The sequence below is a fragment of the Colletotrichum aenigma genome, assembly GCF_013390185.1.
Source record: "Colletotrichum aenigma strain Cg56 chromosome Unknown KSG_Cg56_contig10, whole genome shotgun sequence".
Classification (NCBI taxonomy): Eukaryota; Fungi; Ascomycota; class Sordariomycetes; order Glomerellales; family Glomerellaceae; genus Colletotrichum; species Colletotrichum aenigma.
Window position 1 is genome coordinate 3,607,840 of NW_023500916.1, and position 23,743 is coordinate 3,631,582.

A 23,743-nucleotide genomic window follows, 5' to 3' on the forward strand; every position below is an offset into this window, starting at 1 on the left:
GCTGAGATAAGATAGACAGATAGCCGGCGGGCAAGTAGTGCGTCAAAGATGCGGGATGTCGTGTGCTTCATTTCGTCTCAAGACTGTGATAAGCGACCATGAATGACAACCCGCGCACTCGGACTGCTTGGTTTCGGGCCTCCCAGTGCCGGCATGAACTTGGTGGTTGCGCCAAACTCAACAGCCATTGGAAGTCGCTCTCGAGCTCGCCATCACCTGATTGACTTTAGCTGCGCCATCAAGGCCAAAAGATGCAGCCTGTACATGCAACGAGCAAGCTTCCCCTCTGCCACCCAGAAAACGTCCAGGGCTTCCCCTCACCTGGTCTGTTTGATTGACCGGTGCGGAGCTTCGAAACCACGAATTTGACATCCAGCTTGCTGCAACCAATGCGAAACCCGGTGGTGAGCAAACTTATTGCAGACCGCTCCAATGACAGGGCTTCGTCAATGGCGCGGGTACTGGTGGCATGAATGCCAACGAGTTTTTCATATTGGTCGTTCGGCCGTTCATCATCACATCATCGTGCCGAGCTTCCCCAACTGTGTGGTGTATCCGAACCCCAGGTCCACAGTGACCAACCGACTTGAGCCCTACGGCGTGAATTATCCGATATCTCCTACTGCCATCGCCAGGACTTTCAACAAAGCACCACACCATCACCAAGCAGCTGGTGTTGGCGGTCTGGTCGGTCGGTCAACGCCTCGGCATCGCATCCCCTTTCGGCAGCGGGGCCTTCCTCACCGGTTGCCATGTCGGCGCGAAGTTCCCTGGCATGCGACACTTTTGGAGCCAAGTGCGTTGTTTCCATTCCGTGACAGCGGTGTCCGTGAGTCTCAGGGCTATTGCCGACCTGCTTTGCGCGGCATGTCCCCCGAGGGCCTTTCATCGACGGATCTGCCCTCTGCAACCTTGTACGGCCCGTCTCACTGACAGATTGTGGGCACTCTCCACAACGAAAGCTCACCGAACCTCATGTCTTGAGCGATGGGTCTTACTGCCTGTAATTGTGGCAAACGGAATCCTGCCACGGGAGATGATGGGGGTGGCGACGCAGTAGCGCCAGGTAGAGGTTTGACAACCGTCAATGGAGTTTGGTCTACCGTTTCTGTCCTTGATACTTGCTAAAGGGCGCGAGCATGGTATCGACGAGTGGTGTTGCGTTCAACCGTAATGGTGGGTAAAGCCTTTTTGAGCGATTCGCTGGCACAAGCCAAAGCAACCCATCTTTGCACCCGCTGGTGGACCAAAGCTGTCTGGCAAGCTGCGTTTGGTGGGAAATGGACCAGTGTGCTTCCTGTGTATCCGCCTCTCGACGTGATACGGTCGTCTTCGCGGAGGCTCTGCAACGGCGAAGGCACCAAAGCTGCTGTACGACGATACGTCGTTGGCTAAACCCCGCGATCTTCCATCACCTGACTGAGGGTGTCAACTGAAAGTCTTGTCAATGGCCCCAGCTCCGCCATATGGTACAAGATGCGCATTGAGACCCTTGTTGTGGCTGCAGATGACGCTTTCTGGCGGTTGAAGATCGTTGCATTGGTCCCGTGATGCGACGGCAGGGCCCTTTCGACGGCTGAGCGACCCAGTTGCTGTCTAACGGACGCCGACCTTTCCCACGGGCGGGCAACGCTCTCCATCAAGGACCACAGGCGGCGTCCAGGGTCGAGTCTTCGGCCCCCTCGACAGGGATGGCAGGGATTCGCGTCCGGAAGGATTTAAACGTCTTACAGGCGCACGGTGGTCTTGGTACAGCTGACAAGGCCTGAAGATCAACGACCGTTGGCGGTGACAGGGGAGTCTAATTGTTGTTGTCTCGTCCCCAGGAGCCTGCGAGGGGGGCGTTTTTATTTTATTTTTTTCCAGCCCGGGCGGTTCAAAAAGATTTCAGCTCGCGGTACGTGGACCATTGACGATGCTTGATGCGAGTCCTGAGTTGTCAAGGGAGCATAGATGCATGCTGATCAACGGCATTGTTCTTGTAAGACGCAATGGGCGGTGAGGCGTGACGCGGCCTGGGAGGACGAGTATGAATGTGGGAGGGAAATTGGGAGGGCCTCAGAGATTCCGCGCTCTTCCCTCTGACGGCGGTCAGCTTCTCGAGAGGCAGAAACCGCGTATCCTGATTCAGTGGTAATTCCTGCTTGATGAAGACTTAGGCGGGTCCGGTCTATGTAGGAAAGAGACGTATGCAACTATGAAGAAGCAAGCAACCACCGTCGCTCGCAGCAATTATCGCGCATCACTCTTGCATCTCCATCGACCATCTCGCCGTAATCTCTCAACGCTCCTCCTCATCTCTGCAACACGGTCTCTATCCTTACTGAGATGTCAATCCCCTTCGCATCTCGGCACTGAGGGGCTCAATGGACACGCACGCAACCCATCAATAGCAATGTGTCAAACTCTATTCTGCAGAACACGACGACGGCCCGGCACCGAAAATGCTCCTCGCAGGTCCTCATCAACACAGGGGCTGGTGGATTGCACGCAAAACCCACCCACTGCGACTCAAAATTCTCTACAGGGACGAATGCCGCTCCGTTGCCACCTCATTTCGAACAAGTTGACGCCCAAGCGCATTGTTCCTTGCAGACGGCAGACGTGGCTCTGGCCGCTACGGGGGCCCTCTTGACAAATGCCTTCATCGCCATACCGCCATGACCTCCTCAGCCCCTGGCTGTTGACACGGAATAGGCACTTTGTATGCCTTAAATCGATGTCTTGCAGCTGTCAGGAGGGTCAGGAAACACGGTGATGCGACTCAAGCCCCCCAACGAGCCCCGCCCAGTCCCTGCCCAATATGCTGATCCTGCTGCCCTCTACAGGGGCACTTTGCTCTCGCCGCTCCGAATGCAACGAAAACCTGCCACGCCGCACAAGTCTCGCAGACGCCATCACTCATGTGACGAGCCATCGACAGGGCTCTCCAGAGTTTGGGCAGTCTGGCGGTCATTGCGTGGCATATTCAGCAATAGACTTGACACCATCAACCTCCTTCAAACCACCCCCGAGGACATGAAAACATAGGGGCTCCTTCTGGATCTTTGACACAATGGTTTCCTTCGCATTGTCCATGCGCCAATGTTCGAGATTGAGCCAGACGGGGTTGCCGGCCGGTCTGCAAGCCCAAATCCACGTTTGCTCGACCGCTGGGAGCATCATCATTTCGTTTTCGCTTGCCACGTTATCCACAGTGCGTCGCCGGTGGGCGCTGATGGGATCTGGGCCATGATTTTCGTTCGATATCACCGTTGCCACAAGGTCCTACCGGCGGGAAACAGTGAAAAAAAACCGGCAGTTTTGTTTGCGCGTTTGATGTGACTGCCGTTGATACCAACGTAAGCCTCACCTGGATGACATGGCAGGCGAGTCTGACTTTATTGCAAGTCCGTCGAAGCTCAATAGCACCAACTCTGTTCACAAGCAGAATTTTGGCTTTGTTCGAATGGCGCGTCGGACCCCGCAACGCAACACATCCATTCATCAGGAAATGGAACACTGCCTTATCCCGTCTTCCCCGTCAGGGACGTCTGCATTACTATTAAATTGGCACGCCAATACACTGAGCCGGGCTGGAAAAGTGGTAGTCGTTCAGCACGTGTCCAGTGATTCATCTGTTTGCCTGCGAGGGTTCCTCACCGACCGACCAAAAGCGACCGGCGGTGGTATCCACTTCTTGACCGAGGTTTCGAATTATTGGAGAGAGGGAACGCCAAATCTCCAGGGGCGTCAATGATCGGTGCGTTGGAGTCATCCCCAAGATCCTCTGCGCTGGGGTGCATGGCGTGAAGCCCATGTGACGAGCGGCATGGCTACTGCAACGGCCTCAATTGGGGTTCTAACGAGTGTTGGAGATGCAGTTGGAATGGTCGTCTCATTGAGGCAAACTGGGGCATATCCTGTCGAGCGCCGAGCATGTATCAGTACATGATGCACCTCCACGCTGCAAGTTGCATCATAAGCGGTATTGGTGATGTTGGATTGGCCACTTCATTCAGAAGGCAATGCGTGCTTGCTTGTCTCCAGAATATCTGGTGTAACTTTCTGTCATTACATTGTGCACCCGCATTCACGCACACAGGTGCATAGAACGGTCCCAGAAGTCTGGGACATCCCGCGTTATGGCGCATCAGCTCGATTATGATTCGATGCTTTTTATGATAACACGTCGTGGAACATGACAAAAACCTGCCCACGTGCATACATGTTTGTCAGGTTTGCATAGTCTGCACCTGCCAACGCGGTCGCACCAAACACCTCTGCAGAACGGCTCTTCACGCCCACGTTGTCTGGAACCGAACGGCAACGGCTGAAATTGACCATCGAGGGAACTCGAGTAGCAGCCAGCCTTGGCGGCAGCACCTTCTCAACGAGGAGACATCTCCGCAAGGCTCCGGGTGGAGGGGAGGAAAGAGGAACTTGGCTGGGCAGTTTCGTGGTCAGAAAAGCCAATCTGGCGATCTGAAGGTTCGGCCCTCGTGTCCGCCTCGGATGGGCCCCATCATCAAAAACCATGTTCCGTTATCAAAGTCGTTGGTGCTGACCAGGCGAACTTCACCGAAAGGGTCCAACAAGCGAATGACAATCCTTCAAATATCCACCTCATCACATTGAATCCTTGGGAATCGTCCACTCTTGATCCGACTCTGTGTGATATGTCAAGGGGTTAAGACGAGCAATCTAGGTGATATCGTGGTTGACCTATCGAGATGTGCCATTTTCCGGGCCTCTGGGTTCATGCTACACGGAATGAGAAGGCGACACGAACCGGTTCATTGGCATTTCTCCAGCGGGCTTTTTTCGTTGCAGGAGGCTGATTCAGGACTTGGAACTGGGTTCGCAATAGGTCTTGTCCAGCATGTTCTACGACATATCTTGGATACCAGGTTATGATCAACATTGCGTAACGGGGTGTCGTGGCTTGAATGCCAGCAGAACAACAGCCTGATGACGGACGAACAGACAAGAAAAGATATCAACTCAGGCTATCTGTATCGATCGTGGTCATATCTCGAGAAGGCTAACCACAAATATCCTCCGAGCCTCGTGCATATCTGCCCAATACTCCAAACAGCCAATAGCCCTTCCCCAGGCTGTTGGAACCTTTCTAGACTGACGCCGAGATCCCGAACGGATGCGCATCCCTCCACATCGGTAGGAAACACCACCGGGCTGGTTATTCCCGAGACAGCCATAGAATCTCTTAGCCTTGGCTTTCATATCCAGTTCGCTCAAGATGTCACCAGTCAGTTGTCAAGTTACCTCACCGTCATTCAACGATGCCCGATGTCTGGTAGCGAGGCTGGTAAACAAGGAGTTGAAACCAAGAACTACTGCCATTGAAGACGGACTACTCCGTACCAAACATAATAGCAAACAAGCCGTCATGGCGATGTCACCGCCCAGAGCTGCTGAATCCCTCAGATATCAGCGACCACCATGTTCCTCTAACTTGCGCCCCCACCAGCTGGGGTGCATAGCACGATTAGCAAACACGCAACCACCTCCAAAAGAAAAGAGAAAAGATCCATACACCAAGGCAGCTCAACGGCGCAGCACCGTACAAGCCCCTCCGCCATCATCTCACGACCTGTCGTTGGTGACGGCCAAGACCTTTCAAAAGTGGCACCGCGACGAATCAGCTCGGCGCAGTGAGTGCCGGGTGTGACGATAGACATCACCCGCTACGCGCGAGAACCGGTCGAGGTATCTTCTACAGTGGGAGTTCCTGACCCAACACGCCGGGTCGAGGGAATGCGTGCCTCGTATTTGGGAGACGTTTTCTGTGTAACGGTTGGCCCTGCTGATGAGGTGGGCGAGCGGGCGTAATGGCAAACGTCGTGGTTGGCACTGGCCAGCGTGTAAAACTGCGTCTTGTCTCGTTGTTGAAAGGCTGCTGGCATGCGGGCGTTGCTACATAGCTGGGGTGAAGAGTTTGGGATGAGTTGTCTGTGCCGCGGCCCGCCGAAAGAGTTGCCTCTCTGGGCACCGGCTGTCTGGTGACGTTGACGATACACTTTAGCCACGAATAGTCATAGACGACGTGTGCGATGGTCGAAGGAAGCAGGCATACTCAATGCCAGCTGAGTTGGAGCAAGGCTAGACTAATGAAAGGATCTCACTTTATAGGTACATTGATGCATTGGTGTCTGTCTTCTTTCATGATTACTGGTCTTGTCGATATGCCTCAATTGAATCGATGCATTTGAATGGCCTCAGCTCATAGGTCAAGAATTTGCGAGTACCTTAGTGTTAGGGGTCCATCCTGAGTTTGTGGTGATAACTCACACTATGACTGAGGTTTCCTACGAGAGAAGCTCGTAGACATGAACAAGACTTACGAAGGGACTAGAACAATAGCACCGAATATGAGGGAAACCTACGAATGACTGTTTCAGAGTGGATTCTCATAAATATTCTTTGAGTTAAGCACTTCAATTCCACGGATGTCTAGTCATCTATAAAAAACTGGAATCGTGTCACTAAAGAGGCTAAGCAATACTCTCGAACCCAGAGTCTTTTGCGAGATCCAAATGTTGCTAATATCCCCAACTTTCAAATGATCTTATCCTTCAACGCCGTCAGCGCCTGCTCGAAGTTGATCAGCTTGCCCTGAACACCAAGCTCCTCCAGTGAAATGATTCTCCCAGAGGCGAGCGAACTCCAATCAGGGAACTCCTCGCTGAACCTCAACTGAGCCGCTAGCTCCGCACCAAAGTCCCCCCAGATTTTGGCCATGCCGCTGTCGGATATCTCAAAGTACACTGCAGGCTTGCCGGTGACCTTCTCGAATACGTCTACCAACTGGGTCATGGGCTTGTAATCCGTGACACAGATTGCGACCTTCCCGTAGGCTTTGGCACCAGAGTTCAGGATGCCGCGAACGACAATGCCGGAGTTGGTCTGGGCGTCGCCGGAGATGGGGAGTATGCCGGAAGGTGACGACGGAACGATGAATGCATAACCTGCGGACATTGGCTTTGATGACATTCTGGTCAGTTATGTCTTGTGTGTAGACGAATCATAGTCATCTCTTGACGTACAATTGGAGTGAATCTCATCGTTGGTAAGATAGCCAGGTTCGAGGTGTACCAACCCAGCCAGAACTCTGTTGTCTTCGACCACAACTCAGGAGTGTTCTCGATCATCCAGTCTATGGCCTGTTGCTTGTAGTCAAGATGAGGGACCTTCAGCCTCCCGTTGGAGGCTTTGTCTGCGTGGGGCAAGCTACTAATGACGTAGTGGTTGAGAGTGGTCGACTGTGAAGCAGCCCTGGCGAGGTTCTTAAGCTGCTCGAGCTCCTCCAGGCCTGCTCCATCACGGCCTAAGGTTGGAACGGACTCCCAATAAGTCGTCACAACGAAAGCTGCTCCTGCTCCCTCGAAGGCCTTGACCAGGCTAGACTCATCGTTGACATCGGCGGTTACGACCTCGACCCCCTGAAAGACATGATGAGATAGAAATTCATCCTGAAATACGTTTATGCGTACCTTCTCTGCCAGGCTTTTGGCTTTTGCACTATTCGCCTTCCTTGTTATTCCTCGGACCTTCCACTTTGGGTCTTGAAGGAGCTGGTTGACGACCGAGCCTCCTTGAGCGCCGGTCGCCCCGATAACCGCAACGATTGACATGTTGATGCAGATGCAAAAGGTTCAGTTGAAGAAGACATATAAGTATGCTGTGCAAAGAAGAATATCACAAAACCAAGGTCTAAGCCATCGTCTTAAATATTTCATACCACGAACCAATCCAGAATACGGCAGGCTAAGAATTCCCGAGTCTGATCGAGGAGCGCGCGGTAGTCATGCCATGGCAATTACTTCCAGCAGAGCCATTCGGACCGTTCCTACCTACACAGGTTCTGAAAAGTGACGAGGGATGGTAGCACGGCAGGAATTGCTGGCCACTGAGTGATCTGCCGTGGCCACGAGCGGGGTATGCCGCGCGGTAAATACAGTCACGTCCCCGATCCAATCCGGAATTATTACCGGCTATGGAGTCGTTGCGGTGCCGAAGTGGGGTAGGATGGCCCTCCCGCGCGGCTCAAGAACATTTGCGCCGGGCGAAGGCGGCGGGCCGAGCCGTGACCGAGCCGTCGTTCTTCTGCATACAAGTACACACACTGCTTCCGATGTTGATCGTAAATGATTGACGTCCAAACACGAATAGAAACTGTGTTCATCCCGCGCGGTTGATGACTGTGTATTTTCTGGCTTTCTGACTTGTCACACTGGGCGTAAGCCTCAGCTCAAGTGCTCAAGTGATCAATCGGATAAATGCGCCGTATGTGTGACAGAATTTCTCCGGATGTACATTGCGCGTGTCTTAGAAAAACCTCACAGCCACATTTTAAACACCTAAAATGACGGGGCCTATTGGCGAGAACAGTTGGTCGTATTACAACGTAAGCTAATCTGCAATGGCCTCAGCTGCCTCGCCAACAGCATCAGCACAATCGATTATCGGCCCAACGCATGCATGACAGGTATCGGCTCGTACAGATACAACTCTTCAAAGCTCATCTTTGACTTCAGGTGCTGGCTTGAAGGCCTTCTTCTTGGTCATGCCGGCTAAGATATCCACAATAAGATCTGCCGCAGCGACTGAGGTCGTCTCGGCAACAGTATCATAAGGTGGGCTGACTTCCACGACGTCAGCGCCAACCATGTTCAAGCCTTCGAGCCCCTTCAAGAACCTCTTCAGCTCACGGGTAGTCCAGCCTCCTGACTCTGGGGTGCCCGTTGCCGGAGCAATACTGGGATCCAGGACTGCATTCATTGAACCCAATTAGCCTCTTGCTCTGTGATTGAAAAGTAGGTGGTAGATTACCGTCAATGTCGATAGACAGATAGACAGGCGTGTCGCCAACAGCCTTCTTAACCTTCTCGATGATGCCATTCATTCCGATATCGTCGATCTCGTGAGCTTCAATGATGGTGAAGCCGACGACGTCTCTGTCGATCTCGTAATCTTTCGGTCCCTGAAATCTGTCAGTTGAATTCAGTACACATGATAGAGGCAAGACGCCTACGAAGAGCTTAGTCCTCAGGCCACCATGAACGCTAGTGCCCTTCCTCACACAACCCTCGCGACTGGCGTGCCAGAAGAAGGTACCGTGAGTGATTGCGGATTGATTAGACACGATACCGGTATATCCCTCGTAAGGGTCCCAACTAAGTTTCAATTAGTAGAGCATTTTGCTCCGCGAATTGACATTGACTTACGTATCAAGATGAGAGTCAAGGTGAATAACAGAAACTGGGCCGTACACAGTCTTCAGGCTACGAAGAATGGGCAGTACGATGGAGTGATCGCCACCGAGACTAATGATTCTTGGGTGTTCCCATTGATCTGTTGACATGTCAGCGAAAATTACACAGACTTTACTTATGCGACATCGGCTGCGTACTGTTGTCCGATGTGGGGTGGTAGAGAATCTGACGATACGCTTGCTCCATCTGCTTGAACGCATGCTGGGCGTCGAAAGGGGTGATGGGTACATCGCCACAGTCGATAATCTCCAGGCCCTCTTCGTATGGGTCGACACCCCAGACAGTGTTGTAGCTGCGACCCTTCTTTTCTCTAGATGATCCTGCGCGGATACCTCTAGGCCCGAAGCGAGCTCCGGGGCGGTATGACGTCGACGTATCGTAAGGAAAACCCAAGATCGCAACATCAAGAGGCTGGAACCGTTGATTAGATGGTGAATGGAGACTGATGAGTTGGGTATGATCACCTTGTTATGAGATTCAGCCAGACATCTCTGCCATTCTAAATGGGCAAACGTAACAGGCTGTGAGAAAGGGAGGTCTTTATCCAAATCTGATCATGATCAGTCAACTTGGCTCTCATTCTGCCAAAGCGGGGTTGGGATACCTTCAATTGGGTACTGGTAGTCTGGGCCAACGTTGAGTGCGGCCGTCTGCGCAGCCCCGGCCAAGACAAGGGCTTCAGTGAATCTCATTTTCATGAAATGTTAAACTGAGATGATTAAGCTGATGTTTGTGAGAACGATGTGAACGGCAATCACCCCCGGCTGAATTTTAAATACCACCAAACTACTGCAGGCATCACACACTGAGCGCGGGGAACATCTCCGACCAACGTCCGATGTTCGAGCTTATCACATGCGGCATGCCGAAGGAAGGAGACTCCGAGACCCCACTTTCCGGCCACACGGCTTGGAGCAACCGACTCCGATATCTTGCGGGAGGACATGGCCACCATCCAAAGCTAAAATTGCGTTAGCATAGATAAGACGACTTCTTATCTCTGAAACGTCAAATACGTGATCGTGAACGACGTCGTGTAGAATCCGCTAAAGGGGTTCGTAACGACATATATAATGCGGGCGGCGTAGCGGTGGATTCTCGGAGTAACATGCATATATGTTCTGCAGGCGAACATATCCTCATACGTGTTTTTAATTCCATTCTACACTGATCGCTTTCCCCTAAAGCCCCGGTCGCCAAGATGTCGGTCGAAAGGGAGCCGAAAATTGAAAGTGACAGCGAGGCGAAACACAGCGTCGACCCGCAGGTCACTCGCCCAGAGTCGGTCGATGTCGCCGAAAATAGAGAGTTGACAACGAAGCGCGGCCTATCATCACGACATGCGCAATTCATCGCGCTCGGAGGGTCGATTGGCACCGGCCTCTTCGTCAGCTCCGGCGGCACCTTGGCCCGAGGCGGGCCGGCATTCCTGGTCGGAAGCTACGTCGTCATGTCCGCCCTGATCTACATGGTTCTTACCGCCGTCGTCGAGATCTCAACATACCTGCCTCTCCCTGGCGGCACAATGAATTACTATGGAAGTCGCTACGTCTCTCGAAGCTTGGGATTCATGATGGGGTGGTTGTACTTCTACTCATTCGCCATCTTCGTTCCCTTCGAACTTACGGCGTCCGCACTCGTTATCGAATACTGGAACCCAAACGTGAACAATACGGTCTGGATCACTATCATGCTTCTGCTGGTGGTTGGTCTGAATCTGCTACCGGTCAAGTTCTACGGCGAAACCGAGTTCTGGTTTGCCAGCTTGAAGGTCATCACAATCGTTGGACTCCTGATCCTGTCATTCATCCTGTTCTGGGGCGGTGGGCCCAGCCATGACCGACTGGGCTTCCGCTACTGGCAACACCCCGGCGCCACCAAGACTATGATTTTCGACGACGATGCGGGCAGGTTTGTGGCTGCGTTGTCCACACTTCTTAGCAGTGTCCTGCCCTTCACCTTCTCTCCGGAGATGATCGTCGTTACGGCCGGAGAAGTCCAGTCACCCCGCCGTAACCTGCCTAAGATCGCCCGCAACTTCTTTTGGCGTCTCGTTGTGTTTTATATCGGCGGTACGATTGCCATCTCGGTCATCTGCCCATCCGATGCTTCAGCTCTTACGAACGGCGGTTCGGGTGCTGCATCATCCCCTTGGGTCGTCGGTATCAAGAACGCCAGCATCAAAGGCCTGGACAGTGTTATCAACGCTGTTATCGTAACCGCGGCCTGGTCCGCAGGAAACTCATTCTTGTACCTGGCCAGCAGATCCCTATACTCGATGGCCTGCGAAGGAAGCGCCCCGGCCATCTTCAGACGGTGCACGAAGCAGGGAGTTCCGATCTACGCTGTCATTGCCAGCTCTTTGTTCTCGCTCTTGGCATACATGAACGTCAACTCGTCGGCGGCAGACGTGTTCAACTGGCTTCTGAATCTTGTTAACACGGGTGGTATCATCTCTTGGGTGTGCTGCGGGATCATTTATCTGCGATTCCGGAAGGCCTGCGAAACCCAGCAAGTGCCAAAGGAAATGCTCACCGCTCGCTCATGGCTACAGCCGGTTGGTGCATGGATCTCATTGGTCGTATTCGCTATTCTCTGCCTTCTGAACGGATTCACGGTGTTCTTCCCGTCGAGATGGTCGGTGGCAGACTTTCTTTCGGCGTACATTGGCCTTCCACTTTTCGTGGTCATCTACTTCGTGCACCGCTTTCTGTACCGCGGAGATACTTGGGCCATCAAGTCCGAAGACGTCGACCTGCAGAGTGGGTTGGCCGAGTTGGAGGCGGAGGAGGACCTCGAGGTGCCTAGCGTGAGTTCGTGGCAAAAGTTCAAAAGTTCTGCAGGACGCCTTGTGGGAAGAAAGTAATATTGCCAGTAAAAGTAGTCTCTCGCAGTCTCCTGCCGCGTCAGATAAGACGCCATGGAGAAAGATAGAACAGGCCGCCGGCAAAGGCCTGCGGCGCACTTAGATACCTGGAATATGTATGCAGTGTTTCTCGCCTTTATTTGAGCAATCAATCGAACCAATTAGTAGGACATAAATCAATTTGCCAATGTCTTCGTATTTGTTATGGAGCAAGCAAAGATACTGGTTGTGGGCTGCGGTCCGGTCGGCACCATGTGCGCTTTTGCGCTGCAGAAGTCGGGGCAGGCAACGGTCACGGCCATCCTGCGGTCGAACTTTGACTTGGTGAAAAGCCAAGGGTTCCGAATCCAAAGCGTCGACCATGGGGAGATCGACTCTTGGAGACCTCACAATAGTAAGTCATTTGTCAAACGTGAGGCTTCTAAAGCTGACACCATCGGACAGTTGAGCGTACTGTCCACGATTCTCTCCAACACGGCCCCTTTGACTATGTTGTCGTCGCCCTCAAGAACCTTCCTGACGTCTACTCGATCCCGAATATCATCGCTCCCGCAGTAACTCTGGATTGCACCTCAATTGTCTTGGTCCAGAACGGCATCGACATCGAACAACCTTTCGTTGACGCCTTTCCAAAAACCATACTGCTGTCAGGCGTCCCCATGATCGGATGTGAGCTCAACGGTCGCGAGCTTACCCGGATATCCTCCAGATCTCACCCTTTCCGTTTCAGAGCCACGGAAAGTCTCGAGACTCATGCGTCAGGTTTGCGGACATGTACAATCTTGGGGGAGCGAAGTGCAACATTCAAGAAGATATCATCTGGCATCGATGGAGAAAACTCATTTGGAATGCATCTTTCAACACAGTCTGTGCCTTGACAAACATGGACTCGGGGACCGTACAGGATGCCGGAGGCATTGAGACACTCATTCGCCCCGCCATGGATGAAGTTGTGAAAATCGCAAGAGCAGCCGGTCGTGTGCTTCCATCGGGGATCAAAGAAGAAATGGTCGCTTTTAAGCCCAAGGAAGCACACTTGAAGCCCAGCATGCAGGTGGATGCCATTAGAGGACGGCCAATGGAGATTGAGGTCATTCTTGGCAACCCCATTCGTACCGCGCGCAGATTCGAAGTCGCGACCCCAACGCTGGTGGTCCTGTACAACCTGTTGAAGGCCAAGCAGTGGCAGTTTACAGCCGGAAGATGACGATCACCGTATTGAGCTTCCTACTTCTTCATGGAAGCCCACACGAAGTATGCTGTACTCGAAGTCGCCGCAGATTTCAAGGACTGTTCTTGGGAATGAGCAAAGTTTCTTTCAGAAGAATGGAAGGCATATTTGATCATGACTGGACCTACCATTCCTTTCTACCTAACTAACTAATGCATAAACGAAGAGAGTTCGCTCTCATTCTGTTGAAGATCCCAAAGTCCCGACGATTAATCGTATGTTGCCGGCCAAACAAGATAGGAAACGGCCATACAATCTCTTTTGCAGGCCAGTCGGCTTGTAGATCAGCAAATCGAGACTTCGGAACTGTGCACTTTGAATCCACTGTACACATCTCGTGGAAACAGATACATCTGCCTCCACTCCAGTCTACCAGCAGCCCAGACGGTCGGAAAGACACTGGCGGCTGCAAACGTTGTTGAGATTCACGTTTTCTGCCCAACCAGAAACGGCATCATCAGATCCGCATTTGCCAATAGTGGCCGCAGCGGCGTCGATGAGATTGCCCTTGATGAGTTATGTTTTAATAAAGTTCCACACGAAAGAGAGCGGAGGACATGTCCGAGACTACGTACCTGTGGCATGTTGATGTTCGTGTCCCTCCAACCGATCCAGCAGATGGAGCGATCCGAGGTGAGCGAGATACCATTCACGTTGCTGGGGACGATGACGCCGCGGTTGTTGAGCAGAGTGTTGACCAATCTCTTGCACAGGTCGGTAGGGGCGCCGTCTGTGTCGGAACAAAAGACGTTGTTACTGCCACACTGGGCGTTGGCTTCAGATCCCGCCGGCGAAGCGACCGGAGGCCAAGATGCTTGGTTCTCCCAGGCGGCATCCCAGTCGAAACTGGCGGATGAGTCGGAAGTAGAGCCCCAGTACTGCAGAGTTCCAGCTTCGACCGCCCGACTGTACATAAGCACGGGTTCGGTCTCGTTGTGGGGTGCGAGGATAGCGGCGCCCTGGACGTTGACGGCAAGCCCAGCGGCCAAGGTGAGAGTCAGAGAGTTGAGCTGCATTATGGCTATCGGGGTGTCAAACCAAGCGGTATAAGATCCAAAATGCGAGTGGCAAAAACGGGTGGCTTATGATGTCGAGTGAGGCGTGCTCCTTCTCATTCTGCTTAGATCGTAGCTGGGTTGATGGAGATGCTTTATATACAACCGGGAATCAGCATTGGAAGCAGACCGACAAAGTGAATTTCATTTCCATCTCAAAGGAACATGGAAGTTTCTTTCATTCACTACCTTATCAACAACAATCTCTCGCTACAAGCAATTTACGGCGCCGTCACGCAGCAAGCAAGCTTTCGATTAGACACAAGCGACGCAGAGGCTGTAGTAACTGAAAGTATCTGAGAACGGGGCCTTATTAGATTGGCTCTTTGACCCAAATTAAGGCCTTAGCCTACGTTGAGGTAATATAATCCTTGTGTAGCGTATAGAATTTGGTCAAGCACATGACCAGAGGGCTACAAAGAGTATGAACGAATAAGCGATGGTGGCGTATTTATGTTGGTCAAGACTTTTTACGTTCGTTGTATATCGTGGTATCTGAGGTTAAAGTAGGAAGTCGCCTCCTGAAACCGCCAGCTCGTACTCATAATCAGGTTGAAATTCCAGCCACATGGCTTCGGGAGTGGTCAGTCGATACGTATACTCCTCTTCCTCATGAGGACAGATAGACTTTTGAATACCAGAAGCAGCAGCTGCTTCCGCAAGAAGCTGGATGTGGCACGAGTTCTCCATCAAAGTGTAGAGAAATGCAGCCTCATCGACAGTCTTTCCGGTTGTTAGAAGGCCATGATTCTTCAATATCGCGCACCTGTTGGGTCCCAATGCTGCCGCGATCCGTTCCCCCTCCGACACCTCAAATGCAATACCACCAAACATGTCATGGACGGCATGGTCATTGTAGAAGGTGCAAGCATCTTGGTTGAGCATCTCGAGTGGCCGTCCAAAGGATGCCCAAGCTTTCCCATCAATGCTGTGGAAATGACACGCTGCGTTGACATCGGGACGGGCGTGGTGTAAAGCCGAGCGAATGTTGAAACCGGCGTTGTTGATGCATCCCTCGTTGATTTAGTATGAGTACAGTGAATTCGGTAATGTTTCCAAACTTACATGATTGCCACCTATGATCTCTCCATTCATGTTCACCTGCACCAAGTCGCTCACCTTCATGAGACCAAAGTGGCGAGCTAGGCTTTCGCGGGTCGTTAACAAGGGTGAGCGGAACGAAGATCCGGGCGGGATAAGTGACTCACGGGTTTATCCAGAATGTGTCAGGGTCAACTGGATCGCGGACTGAAATATGGCCAGCAGTGCCCTCGAGGTAGCCCTTTCTTGCAACCACTCGGAAAGCTCCAGCCATCCGTTCTAGGACCCATTTACGTTCCTGATAAGGGTCTGTGAATTTAGGAATACCTGCTATGAGAGCGCTTCTCCCGATGGTGGCCCCTGAGCCATCAACGGTTGAAAGTCCGTCCATGTGCGTGTCCAAGACCCGGGGACGGGAAAAGTTCTGTGCGGAACCATTACTGTCACTTCTTGGTGTCCGAAGCTTCAAACCTGGCGTTGTAATGGTGTTCGATGACATGATCTGGTCTTAAAACCTTATGAAGGATGTACAATCTGAATGTGAAGCCTCTTTTTCTTTTGTGGCGGCACCTGCCCATAGGTGCCCCAGGTGGCCTATGCAGCCCAGGGCCCGCCAGGGCCTTCTTCCAGCCTCCTAGCCAGGCAGCCTACTTAGCTAGTTCTCATCACACACATCACACTCCTTACCACTCGTTACGCCTGTGCCTCCATATCTTTTGAGTTGAGATTTTCTTGCCAAAATGGGCGCTTGCTGCTTTTATGTACATCGAAGAAGGCCGTTCGCTGCCGCGTAGGAAGCGAACCTTGGCTTTTCTTCCGGCAGTATTCCTACTGCATTGATCCTCGGTTGTTTTCAGTCCCCAAGGTTGACAACAGAGGCAATACACACAGATCTTCATCAGAGTAAGAGATTCCGATTACCAGTTTTCTTTAGATGTTGCGAATGATGCTGTCAGGGGTGGCGTTGGCGCCATAGTGGGTCCTCGGAGTCTCCTGATGGTACGGGCGCTGCCTTATCACACCGATATGATAGGAGATGAAGCGACGTGATTGCTCGACACATCGACTCCGACTAGCCCCCCGGTCTTCCTCGGAGGAAAGACGATGCGAAGTTTGCAAGGAAGACCGGCATTCGAATCACGAAGGCGTACACCTTGTGTCGGAAGGGCTCCCGTACTTCGAAGCCAACCAAGGAAGAACGTTCTTACTGCTTCCCCGGAAATTCAACTCAGGGGAGTAAACCACACGAATCCGGGGTAACGCGTTGGTGGGTCTGGGGAAAACCTGGGGTGCATTGGACGAAAGGCCAGGAATCACCATCCATAGCCATTGAAGATTGCCATTGCTGAGTCCAACCCACCAATTCGTCTTTGGATTTGGTGAGAGTTGATACATGGAGTTTGGCAGTTAAGTGTGCCTCAATTGCCTCCCGAACTTGCTTGTTGTCATCGCACTGCCAGAATCCGTGTTCATCCATCCGCATCTCCGCGTTCCCGCCTACCCGCCGCTGCGGCACGGAAATATCGATCTACAGCATAATCAGTGTTTGACAATGTACCTTTGGAAATCCTATTCCGAGGAGGAAAAGATCATCCTTCGAAGAACCGTGTTGGCTTCTGGGCATCTGCTAAATGCTACAAGAAACTCGCAATAAGCTGGCGCTTCGATAATCAGACTGCTCATACAAGCGTCCTAAAGAGGAAGTTGTAGACCTAGTGATATGCAGAAGACTGCATTAGGTCAAAGGCGGCCAAGCGGAAACGCTTCCGCATGAAACAGAGTATGCCAGCCCGCTCTCCCGCAAGCCTCCCACGGTTTTGAGAGGGCTCACAATGATGTCAGCGACCATTAACTATACATTCGTTGTTCAGCTGGCAGTAGCCGCCCCGAGAAGGGTGAAGCACTTGCAGTCTTGTCGGTTTGGAAGTGCGGGGAAGAGTGTCACAGTAATGTGAAGACTCTGGGGCCTCATGAAGGAGATGATTGATTCCGGTATAAGAGATAAGCTCACGATCATGCAAATACAGGAGACTGCAATTTCGTACCCAAGGAGAGGCTTGACCAAGCCTTGGTTATCAAAACCTCGAAATCAGCACTTTGGCAAATTCTCAATCATGATCAACAGTGGATATCAAGGCCGGACGGTGCCGACGGAGTTCGGATACTCCAAGCCGGCCCCAAAAATGCCATACGTGAGATTGGGAAAGAGTGGACTGAAGGTATCTTCGCGTCTCATGAGCTGTTGCTGTGTTCTCATTGGCTGATGATGGGATCTAGGTATCGCGTCTCATTCTCGGCATGGCAACCTACGGTACCAAGAAAGATGTTGCGTGGCGCATCGAGGAGGAGGAGGCGCTGCAGCACTTAAAGGTAAACATTCCCTGTGTCCTATATCGAACTTCCTCAGAATGGATTCCATCTGACGTTTAAACAGAGAGCTTGGGAACTGGGTTTCAACACACCCGATACGTCCAATTTCTACTGTAACGGTATTAGCGAGGAGATTCTTGGGAAGTTCCTCAAAACCGTTCCACGTGAGTCAGTCGTTGTGATGACCAAGGTAGAAAGACCCTACACTTTCAATCCACTGGCACCTTTGCTGACAAAATCTCTCGTAGTCTTTCCACCCGGTTGGAGACTCCGAGAAGCAAGGCCCGGCAGGCTTGACCATGACGTCTGGGAACAACCGAAAGGTATGATCCAGATAGTTTGCTTCCCATACGGCGTAGTTCGCTTCCCATACGCCGTACTAACAGCAGATGACTTCAGCACATCTTTGATAACGTAAAGCTGGCACTAAAGAGGCTGGACACAGATTACATCGATGGCCTGCAGGTAAGCTTGCCGGGGATAAGGGGAAGCGCTCAGCCAATGAAGGCATTGCAGCTTCATCGATTTGACTATGAAACACCGGTACGTAACGCCTTTTTTCGTGGTTACGTTGTGTATTTTCCGAACTTATCGACAGTGTTACGCAGATTGAAGAGACCATGACAGCCCTGCATGATGTGGTCAAAGCAGGCTACGTACGCTACATCGGTATCAGTAGCTGTTGGGCTTGGCAGTTCCATGCAATGCAAAGTAAGTTCACGATCAGTCCTTAGACGTAGGATCCGACTCAACCAAATCATAGACTACGCTCTGAACAATAACCTCACTCCGTTTGTCAATTGCCAGAATCTCTACAATCTCCTATATCGAGAAGAAGAAAGAGAGATGATGCCATTGTTGAAATACCTTGGCGTCGGCTCGACCCCATGGAGCCCTCTCGCGAGAGGTCGTAAGTATTGCCACTATGTCAAATTGAAACGCAGTGCCGCAAGTTCATGAGCTAATCCTGAGTGAAATTTTCCAGACTTGGCGCGACCTCTGTCCCGTGCCTATGAGACGGCCCGCTCAGTAGGACTGGCGTATTCTTTGATAAGAAAACGACTTTCTGACATTCATTTCAGACTTCTGATGCCTATCATGATGAAGGCTTGCTTGGTGCAGAGTGGGAGAAAGAAGTCAATCGAAGGGTTGAGCAGCTGGCCGAGAGGCGGGGATACAACATGGCTCAGATCGGTCTTGTCATGTCGGCTTAAGATAACCTTCCCCCCCTTGAATGTTGATACTAAGACTCTTCCAAGTATGGTTTCTCCATAAGGACGCTGTCGCTGCTCCCATTGTGGGCGTCTCGAAGATTGAGCGATTTGAAGAGACTCTTGCTGCACTTGAGATCGAGCTGAGTGATGAGGAGATCAACTTTCTCGAAGAGCCTTACCAACCGTGAGTTTCCGCCTCAAATATCACGCCAGTCGGTATCTAACGTTCATACAGGAGATCGACCGCCAGTTTTGTTTGATAGTCAACAAGGAAACTGACTGAAGAGGCAACTCACCATGTAGCAAGCAGGCCTTCAATCGCGTAGACCTTGAATAAAATTATCCGTAACATATTGCATCTTATGATGACATGTTTCCGTGTTCTTTCATATCATTGTGGGTGATCTTGTGATGTGAGATTTGAGTGACATGTCTAAAAGCCAACCTTCTTAGTGATGCCATCTTTTCAGTTTACTTCAGCCTCCCAGCATGAATTACGCAGACCATTTGACCTACACGCTCAAATGAAATTTGTATGATAGTGGCATTTCATTTAGCGTCTTTTTCACTAGTACTCATGGCCATGTTGTCGATTCTCTCGATGAAAGGCGAGATGCACATTGCCATACGGCTCTGATTTCAACAAGCGTGCGACGATCACAACAATTCTTCAAGTCTACGTGTGTAGGTCACGTGGAGTAAATCTTCTATGAATTCCTATTTTGAAGGGATATCACTCCATGATAGGTGTACAACCTTCATACAAATGTCTAATACATCCATAAATCCCCTTGCACCTCAACCTGTTGACTGACACCCCCCAACAGCTAGGTTCGTGAACGCATTCAAGCCAGAGGCCCGTCAACTCTCCGAGTGTCAGTATGATTGTCGATAGGAGAAATCGTGCGGATGAATACTCACTGATGACTTTGATTGTCACTTTGCCATCGTCCCCCTTTTCATTTTGCATTGTCTTGAAGGCTTTCGCGGCATCTTTGAAAGGGAAACTGTTATAAACACATTAGCTTATGGAAGCCATCTGCGGGAACGTGGATATCTAACCGATGTGTCAGGAGGGGCTTCAAGTTGATTCGCCCTTGCCGCACAAGATCGATAGCTAGCTGGTAGTAACCAGACCCATACTTGAAATAGTCAGCGTCCGTCCACCGAGAAGAAGATTTCACTATTCACGTGCTCATCTCGCCTCAAGGCCAGATCCGATTTTCGCTACCCATCGCCGTGGAGCCGCCTTCACATTTGATGCTGAAGGTTTCCTGGGCTTGATGCGCCAGCTTGTCGCCGAGCCTCCGGTGGAAGCGAAAGCGCCTTCATTTGATCATGCGACAAAAGACCCTATTGCAGACGATATTGCCATTCCTAGTGAAGTTCGAATCGTTTTGGTGGAAGGAAATTACTGTGCGTTGAACAGAGCTCCATGGAGCGATGCTGCTGCGTTGATGACGGAGTTTTGGTATGTCGATACGCCCGCTGAGGTGTCCCACAAGCGGCTTGCTGTCAGGCACCTTCAGGCGGGCATAGTGAAGGACGAGAAGAAGAAGGCTTGGGAGCGAGCGACTGGAACCGATGAGCTCAATGCGAAGGACATTAGAGAAAATAGGCTTCCCTGCCAGGAGAATCTCATCTTGGTCTGATATTGAGAAATTGAAGTTTGTCTTTCATTCAAGGACATAATATCCCATTGATTCTGCTACGTGCTCCAGGGGGGCGAATCTACATTTCACTGGAATAATTGAAACCAACATAGCATTGCCAACATTGTCAGGCGGCTCCGTATTGCGAGATTGAGAAGGTAAAACAAGAGAAAGTAAACTTTGATCGACAGTTACTTCATGCAAGTTCTAGTCATCTTCTCTTATCTATTCCCTATTTCCCTACACCTACCATGCGCAGTGCCCGCCGTCCACCCGGAGGTCTGCTGCCGTCATGAAGCTACTCGCATCTCCTAGGAGGAACAGCACGGGGCCTCGAAACTCGTCCACGGAGCTCAGGCGGTATAGCATGTTGTCTCTGGTCCACTGGTTCTCCATGCCAGGCTTCTGCAGCGCTTCAGCAGTGGCGGGGGTTCTGATGTACCCCGGCGACAGGCTGTTAACCCTGATGAGAGGCATGCCCTTTCGCGAGCCCCTTTCGGCTGCCAGCGATCGTGCAAGTTGCAAGATTGCCGACTTGGACGAGTTGTACGCGGCCGTATCGACCCCCTTGTTTACGTTCGTGCCGCTCATGCTTGCCACCAAAACCATGCTGCCATCCACGTTGGCCTTCTTCATCTCCAGGGCCACGGCTTGTGCGGCTGCGAATGTGCCGGTAACGTTGATCTCCATTAGGCGGCGGAAGCGCTCGATAGAGAACTCGTGCGCGGGATCATTATCGGAGACGCCGGCGCAGGCTACCAGGCCTCGTATGGGGTATCTGAGTGTCGGTGCGAGCTGTTTGAACACAGCTGTGATGCTGTTCTCGTCGGTCACGTCCAGGTGATAGTACGATAATTGCAAGCCAAACTTAGTGGCGAGCTTTTCCAGTTGGTCTGGGAACGTCGGAAGTCAGCTTTGTCTTCCACTTATTGAACACGGCAAATACTCTCCCAGGAATTTGAGAACAGATTCTGGCGAGGAATGGTTATCCAGGAATGGTCAACTTACTCCAAGGTTCGCTAGGGGGGCTGGTGACAATGTCGAGGCACACGGGGTTCCCTCCGGCCTCCAGTACTGCTTGGGCAACCTCGACGCCCAAACAGCCCGCGCCGCCAGTTACTATTTGGGATCGCGTCAGTTTCTACTCCTATTCCTTTCATTGAAGTTCACTAGTTTAGGAACCTCAGAGATCCGACGTGCCACCTACTAATAATAGTCCGACCATCAAGACGGAATAAATCGGCAGCCCGAGTGGTTGGGCCGCCCTGCCGCGCCTTCACCTCACGAAACGAAGGGTCTGCCGTGTTGCTCATGATGCTGCGTCGTTTTGCCTCCTCAACGATGGTTATCTTTAATACTGACAGCTAATTTCGTAAAAAGTGTAGAAGTCTTCGTGAGAACGCAAATTTTAGTATCGAAAAGGGATGATCAAAGTTGCTATTACATCGGTAAGGTACGTGTAGCACATGCGGCGTGACGCAAAGGTCCCTGCAGATCCCCCTCCCCCACATGCAAGGCGGTGCTCTTCCCGCTCTTCCGCAAAGGTCCGCCAGCATCGTGACTGACTGATTTGCGTCGTTCCACCAGCTTTTTCGTCTTGAGAAAGTATCGGAGCAAGCGGATGTCGGGCCGTATGGGCCAGGGACAATCGTTTGGCCCTGGACGCATGCTAAAGCAACGGCATGGACGCGACTCGCTACAAGATGGACCGAGTATTAGAAAAGTAGAAAACACATCAAAGGTGATATCATCCTACTCATTTGTACTTGCTTTACATCAAGATTCACCTGCCGTATCTCTGATTCCTCATTCCTGTTGTTTCAAATCCAGATCCTTCGAAGAAGAAGAACTTCGAACACATTCCTAAGGCAGAGATGGCGTCTAACACAGCTCGACCTCTTGAAGGCAAAATTGCCGTTGTCACCGGCGCCTTTCGAGGTGAACAGACTTTCCATATGAAAAGGGCTTTCTGCTAACATGTTCAGGCATCGGATCTGCCATTACGCAGCATCTTGCAGGCAAAGGCGCCAATATCCTGGGCGTGTACACGTCCGACTCCTCCACCAAAGCCGCCCAAGAATTGACTGCCTCGCTCTCTTCAAAGCACGGCGTCAAGATCGTCCCTCTTCAAACAGACCTGATACGACCCGAGGAAGCAGGCAAGCGAATCGTTGAGACGGTCAAGGCCAACTTCGCCCGAGCCGATGGCATTCTCGTCATCGATATCCACATCAACAATGCTGGCGTCGGCGGTGACTATGCCCTGGGCGAGGTTCCAGCTGATGAGTTCCACCGCATTTACGCCGTCAATGTCTTGGCCCCCATCATGGGCACGCAGGCAGTCCTGCCGTACCTGCCACACGACCGCTCGGGCCGCATCGTCAACATCCCTTCCGTCGCTTCGATCATGGGCTTCAAGACGCACACCCTGTACGGCGGAACGAAGGCTGCGTTAGAGGCCATGACGAGGACCTGGGCGAGAGAACTCGTGGAGCGGGCCACTGTCAACGCTGTGAACCCCGGTCCCGTCGAGGGCGATATGTACTGGGCGGCGGGAGAGAAGTTCTGGAAGCAGTTGGAGCCGTTTCAACTGGCTGCACCTTTGACGGCTGTCCGTGATAGGGTCGATCGGCCGGAGTTGGTGAAGTTAGCCAATGAAAAGATGGCTGGGAGACGCCCGGCTTACTGGACCGAGGTTGCCGCCGTTGTTGGTATGAATTGTGGTCAGGACTCTTCTTGGTGTACTGGAAGTGTCGCTTGCGCCAATGGAGGACTGAGATTCTCTACTTAGACCAGCCAGATATCAGACATAGCCCATATAATGACAGCTCCCTAAACGGATATAACGAGATGCTTCAACCCAGTGATGTCGATGGGTGCCGGCGTTTGGGCTTCGCTAGTCGCTGCTTCTGGTGGATGGATTGTAGAATGCAAATGATTGACTCTATGCTGGACTCGGGTGACGCCCAACGCTGCATACCAACTATGAGTCGAGATACGATCCCTTCAGTGTCAGGAACCAAGTGCTTCAAGATCGGT

General features: G+C 51.8%; 7 protein-coding genes across 7 annotated transcripts; 3 read left to right on the forward strand and 4 right to left on the reverse strand.

Annotated features, from left to right (window-relative positions):
* Window positions 1-6,558: 6,558 nt before the first annotated feature.
* Window positions 6,559-7,634, reverse strand: NMRAL1-1 (NmrA-like family domain-containing protein 1; the record flags this gene model as incomplete). Its single annotated transcript, XM_037330064.1, has 3 exons — window positions 6,559-6,981; window positions 7,047-7,442; window positions 7,494-7,634. 3 exons carry the CDS (start codon window positions 7,632-7,634, stop codon window positions 6,559-6,561), a joined length of 960 nt encoding a protein of 319 aa, XP_037171707.1.
* An 880-nt stretch (window positions 7,635-8,514) lies between these two features.
* On the reverse strand, window positions 8,515-9,967 carry CGCA056_v014823 (putative agmatinase 2; the record flags this gene model as incomplete). Its single annotated transcript, XM_037330065.1, has 7 exons — window positions 8,515-8,771; window positions 8,833-8,983; window positions 9,035-9,176; window positions 9,228-9,354; window positions 9,413-9,686; window positions 9,740-9,825; window positions 9,880-9,967. 7 exons carry the CDS (start codon window positions 9,965-9,967, stop codon window positions 8,515-8,517), a joined length of 1,125 nt encoding a protein of 374 aa, XP_037171980.1.
* A 509-nt stretch (window positions 9,968-10,476) lies between these two features.
* PUT4-0 (Proline-specific permease) lies at window positions 10,477-13,348 on the forward strand (the record flags this gene model as incomplete). Its single annotated transcript, XM_037330066.1, has 4 exons — window positions 10,477-12,084; window positions 12,310-12,535; window positions 12,586-12,810; window positions 13,008-13,348. 4 exons carry the CDS (start codon window positions 10,477-10,479, stop codon window positions 13,346-13,348), a joined length of 2,400 nt encoding a protein of 799 aa, XP_037171703.1.
* Window positions 13,349-14,928: 1,580 nt separating this feature from the next.
* CGCA056_v014825 (Meiotically up-regulated gene 14 protein) lies at window positions 14,929-15,742 on the reverse strand (the record flags this gene model as incomplete). The annotated part of the gene is made up of 3 exons (XM_037330067.1): window positions 14,929-15,441; window positions 15,493-15,574; window positions 15,636-15,742. 3 exons carry the CDS (start codon window positions 15,740-15,742, stop codon window positions 14,929-14,931), a joined length of 702 nt encoding a protein of 233 aa, XP_037171675.1.
* Window positions 15,743-17,651: 1,909 nt separating this feature from the next.
* CGCA056_v014826 (putative aryl-alcohol dehydrogenase) lies at window positions 17,652-19,312 on the forward strand (the record flags this gene model as incomplete). Its single annotated transcript, XM_037330068.1, has 11 exons — window positions 17,652-17,687; window positions 17,746-17,838; window positions 17,903-18,028; window positions 18,087-18,161; window positions 18,238-18,303; window positions 18,447-18,549; window positions 18,602-18,748; window positions 18,824-18,867; window positions 18,921-19,042; window positions 19,087-19,236; window positions 19,288-19,312. The coding sequence occupies 11 exons, from the start codon at window positions 17,652-17,654 to the stop codon at window positions 19,310-19,312; spliced, it is 987 nt and encodes a 328-aa protein (XP_037171704.1).
* A 1,638-nt stretch (window positions 19,313-20,950) lies between these two features.
* CGCA056_v014827 (D-arabinitol 2-dehydrogenase) lies at window positions 20,951-22,017 on the reverse strand (the record flags this gene model as incomplete). Its single annotated transcript, XM_037330069.1, has 3 exons — window positions 20,951-21,597; window positions 21,713-21,823; window positions 21,912-22,017. 3 exons carry the CDS (start codon window positions 22,015-22,017, stop codon window positions 20,951-20,953), a joined length of 864 nt encoding a protein of 287 aa, XP_037171705.1.
* A 561-nt stretch (window positions 22,018-22,578) lies between these two features.
* Window positions 22,579-23,495, forward strand: lxr4-1 (L-xylo-3-hexulose reductase; the record flags this gene model as incomplete). The annotated part of the gene is made up of 2 exons (XM_037330070.1): window positions 22,579-22,642; window positions 22,690-23,495. The coding sequence occupies 2 exons, from the start codon at window positions 22,579-22,581 to the stop codon at window positions 23,493-23,495; spliced, it is 870 nt and encodes a 289-aa protein (XP_037171701.1).
* Between the last annotated feature and the right edge of the window lie 248 nt (window positions 23,496-23,743).